Raw genomic sequence first — 5,062 nt, forward strand, 5'->3', positions numbered from 1 at the left:
TTTGAGCTTTCAATGTAATTTTGTCCTTAATAAACTAAGGCTATTGGGGTTTGTTCATTCTTTATTTTGGAGAAGTTGATTCATGTAACAAGAAACACAGTTCTCTAACGTCAAATAGCTCCCATTTCATTTATATGTGCATCAGTTCATGTGTACTTTGAGATGTACTTTATGGTCGATGATCAAGAGTGAGTTTATATTTTCTATCAAATGATCTTTTCAAGCACTAAAGGTGAACTGTAAATGAAAATGATCATTCTGAGCAGCAAACTTGCACCTCCTCAATTGAGGGAGAGGAGTATATGATGCCAATAATCTGCAGCCAATGGCAAATGCAATCATTTTGTTCTTATGCTTTAGCATTTTAAAAAGGACTATGATGTTGTTCTATTAAGTTCTTAGTTTAATGCCTAAATATGTGTTGGTGAAAAAATAGTACTATAAACTTGCTCATGTGTAAAGAAAATTTCTTCATGAGAGCTCTTTGTCTTTATATGTCATCTGGCTTGTAGATATAGCCATTGTATTTGAATGCAATAGCTTGTTTGAACTGTTACATCCTAAGTTGCGTGGACTCTCCATTTTTGGTGTTAATGCCGTCCCAACACGGGTCGGGAGCTGGAGCGGGATACGTTCGGGACATGGTCAAACAAGTTTTTGTCTCATTTTTGCTGCTTCGTATTTTAGAGAATATACATGTAAGTTTTTGATAGAATATCTCTCAACATTTATAGCTCTACTTTTTATAATTTTGAATTTTCTTAGCCGAATTCCCGCACCCTTATCCATACCCAGATCCGCACCCCCGAATCTTAAAATTTTGATTTTTTTCGAATCCGACATCGGATCCGCACCCGTATCGGCTACCCGCACCCGAGTTCGAGAAACTTAGGTTACATCCGAATGAGAAAGGGTGCTCTGTTCTTTATTTATTGCACATTATATTTTTTGTCAGCCATCGATTTATAGTCTTGTTTATATCTTCTAAAAGAAATATACAATATTTCCTAATTTTTGAACACTAGCCGTCACTTCTTGTTGCTGGCCCTCTCAAATAATGTCGAAGCGAATTGAAATGGATTTTAAGCAAAACTAAAAGGTGCACATTTATAGTGCACTCTTGCAGGCACTATTAATTATCATAGATTTTTTCAGCTTAAGCTTCGTGTTATTCATTTATAATGTCTGGTCACATTGGACAACATAACAGATTCTAAGAAATTATTTTGCACTTTTTAGGAAAGCCTATGAAGGTTTACCGGATGTTTTAGAGAATACAATCTTGAACCAGTCCTTTTCACCAAAACATACTAATTTATGAGTTAGATGAAGTCTAAGAAAAGCATACCTTCCTTCTACATCAGAAAAAAGCCTTGAGGACTACTATGTGAATACATATGCTCTACAGGGAAGAATATAACACTAAAAGACATACTTATGGAAGAGAAGGAATGAAGAAAAAAAGTCTTACTAATGGGACAAGTTCACAAATGCTAATTTTGAATGTTGGGTTCAGAAAATCTTTTTGAGAATTGAAGTTATCTTCTCACTGTTAAAAAGGAAAAAAAGGTTAGTTTCAACTGATAAGCTAATTTTAGTAGAGGTGTTAGTCTCGCTTCATCGGTTTAGATCGTCTACCTACCAGACATTAGTTATTCACCATTACATGTGTAATTTTTTTTTTTAGTCCACGAACTTGGAGTCCTTTTTGAACTTCTACTATGGGAATACACTTTCAGGATTAAATTTATCTTCTTTAACTATATGAACCTTTTTATCCTCTCCTTTCATCAAAGATACATTTTTGCGCTTTTTATCGAGTCTCAGAGTACCATTGACACGATTTGGTTTGCTGATTTTGGTATGCACAAGTGTTATGCCCCTTAAATCTTACTGCGAGTTTGTTTACCGGATTGTGAGTTTGATTGCGTTACGACTTATCTTGTTATAAGAGAGATTTGGAAGTTTTTTGTGTAGTTTAACTTCGATTGCAGCACCACGAATAAGTGCTCTTCTCTTGGAAGGAAATATGCGATATTTTAATATCATGATTCTTGGTTCAACACAGTCATGAAGGTATTTTGTCCAACCAATTATGCAAAGTAAATGAAAGTCCACGTTGCTGTGCTGCTATTATGCTTCTCTTGAATTGGTTATTCTCTGTGTGTAGTTCTTGGGTAGATGTTTGCATGTTTCACTTGTTTTCTTTTCGTTTTTCACGCTACAACTTTCATTTTCCTACCCAATCCCTCCTTTTTGAAACATGTAGATTATGTATTTATATTAAACATGATCTAGTAGAGGATGATATGTTGCTAATTGTGAAAGTTGGGTTTTCGAAAATCTTTCTAAGAATCGGAGAAGTCCAAGGGAAGGTAGAAGCAAAGAAGCAGGCATATGTGAAGTTGGTAGATAGCAAGGATGATGAAGAGAACCGGACGAATAGGGAAAAGTATAAGATGGCGAGAAAGGAGGCGAAGTTGGCAGTTTTGGCGGCTAAAACGGCAGCCTTTGAACGCCTTTATGCAGAACTACAGGACAGATGTGGGGATAAGAAGCTATTTAAGCTCGCCAAGGCGAGAGAGAGAGGAAGGCACGCGACTTGGATCAAGTGAAGTGCATCAAGGACGAGGATGGCCAAGTGTTGGTACAGGAAACCCGCATTAGATAGAGATGGCAGTCATACTTTCATGAACTCTTGAACGAAGGAGCGGACAGAGACATTGTGTTGGGAGACTTGGAGCACTCTGATAGGCGTCGCGACTTTGGTTATTGTAGGAGTATAAAGGTTGAGGAGGTTAAGGGAGCTGTTCGTAGGATGCGCAGGGGAAGAGCGACCGGACCTGACGAGATTCTTGGGGAATTTTGGAAGAATGTAGGCAGGGTAGGCTTGGAGTGGCTGACTGGGTTGTTTAATGTCATTTTCAAGACAGCAAAGATGCCGGAAGAATGGAGATGGAGTACAATGATTCCCGTGTACAAGAACAAGGGAGACATTCAAAGCTGCAACAACTATAGAGGTATCAAAGCGCTAAGTCACACTATGAAAGTGTGGGAAAGGGTGGTGGAAATGAGGGTGAGGAGAGGTGTGTCTATTTCAGAGAACCAGTTTGGATTCATGCCGGGGCGCTCGACTACAGAAGCCATTCATATTGTAAGGAGATTGGTGGAGCAGTATAGGGAGCGGAAGAGAGACTTGGACATGGTATTCATTGACCTAGAAAAGGCTTACGACAAGGTGCCAAGAGAGGTCCTATGGAGATGCTTGGAGGCTAAAGGTGTACCTGTGGTGTACATTAGAGCGATAAAGGACATGTATGATGAAGCTAAGACCAGGGTAAGGACGGTAGGAGGAGACTCGGAGCACTTTCTGTTCGATGGGGTTGCGTCGGGATCGCTCTTAGCCCGTTTCTATTTGCCTTGGTGATGGATGAATTGACGCGACAAATACAAGGTGAGGTGCCTTGGTGTATGTTGTTCGCAGATGACATAGTCCTGATTGACGAGACTCGCAATGGAGTTAACGATAAGCTGGAGGGCTGGAGACAGACGTTGGAGTCTAAAGGATTTAAATTGAGTAGGACCAAGACAGAATACTTGGAGTGCAGGTTCAGTGGCGTACCGTGTGAGGCTGATGAGAAAGTGAGGCTTGGTACCCAGGCCATTCAAAAGAAAGGAAGTTTCAAGTATCTTGGGTCTATTATACAGGGAGATGGGGATATCGACGACGATGTTTCACATCGTATTGGTGCAGGGTGGATGAAATGGAGACTCGCCTCGGAGTCTTTGTGTGATAAGAAAGTGCCTCCAAAACTTAAAGGCAAGTTCTACAAAGTGGTGGTTAGACCGACTTTATTGTACGGAGCGGAGTGTTGGCCAGTCAAGAAATGTCACGTGCAGAAAATGAAAGTCGCCAAAATGCGAATGCTGCGGTGGAAGTGTGGACACAATAGGAGGGATAGAATTAGGAATGAAGATATCCGAGACAAGGTGGGAGTGGCATCGGTGGAGGACAAGATGCGGGAAGCGAGGCTGAGATGGTTTGGGCATGTGAAGAGGAGAGACACGGATGCTCGGTGCGGAGGTGTGAGAGGTTGGCTATGGATAGTTTCGGGGGAAAGGTAAGAGAGGCCGAAAAAGTATTGGGGAGAGGTGATTAGACGGGATATGACACGGTTTCAGCTCACAGGGACATGACCTTAGATAGGAGGTTGTGGAGGACTCAGATTAGGATAGAAGGATAGGTGGCTTACCCTTTCACCATAGTAGTTGCAGTTTTGCTTATTTGTTTATTGCCATTTGGTTTATGCATTTGATTGCTGCTTATATTTGTTGGGCTGTTGTACTTTGATTATCTTATTTATCTATAGTAGTTAATGCTCCTTTCTTTCCGGACTATTCTACCATGACTTTCTCGCTTTTGGTATTCGTTGTTATCATATTGTTTTCGATATGCTTGGCCCTATCTGACCTTTTGTCTTGTTTTCCTCTTGTTTTCCTCTCTTTTCCTCTCTTGAGCCGAGGGTCTTTCGGAAACTTGGCCGCCCTATCTTTCAAGGTGGGGGTTAGGTCTGCGTACACTCTACCCTCCCCAGACCCCACATGGTGGGATTATACTGGGCTTGTTGTTGTTTCTAAGAATCAGAGTTATCTGATATGTTCGTCACTGTTGGGAAGGAAAAAAAAACTTTGTGCTAGCTGATAAGCTAATTTTAGTAAAGCAAATTATCCAAATCCTCAAAATTAGAAGCTTTAACCCTTCACACTCTTTCATGTGTCAGTGTATTGTGAGTTAATTTATTATTATTCTAAACCTTTTATAGAACACCACAAGCATGCAACTAAGGTGTATTATGGTAGAATGTGATAGGAGATAAGTTGGATTTGATGGGAGAGTAAAACATACTTTGAGATGCCATTGTGGTAGGATGTCTTATGGCACAAGCTGAATATGAAGGAAGAATTGGCATACTTGAGAACTACAGCATAAAAGGAGTCTTCACCAGCCGAGAATACTAAATGCTTCCTTTTTACACTTTTGTTTGTAGCTTCTTTTTATCAG

General features: G+C 40.3%; 1 protein-coding gene across 1 annotated transcript; it reads left to right on the forward strand.

The window, feature by feature from the left end:
* Positions 1-3,402: 3,402 nt before the first annotated feature.
* Positions 3,403-4,059, forward strand: LOC132060785 (uncharacterized; the record flags this gene model as incomplete). The annotated part of the gene is made up of 1 exon (XM_059453704.1): positions 3,403-4,059. A coding segment is annotated over exon 1 (633 nt), but the record flags the coding sequence as incomplete, so codon positions are not given.
* Between the last annotated feature and the right edge of the window lie 1,003 nt (positions 4,060-5,062).

This window comes from Lycium ferocissimum, chromosome 6, assembly GCF_029784015.1.
Source record: "Lycium ferocissimum isolate CSIRO_LF1 chromosome 6, AGI_CSIRO_Lferr_CH_V1, whole genome shotgun sequence".
NCBI lineage: Eukaryota > Viridiplantae > Streptophyta > Magnoliopsida > Solanales > Solanaceae > Lycium > Lycium ferocissimum.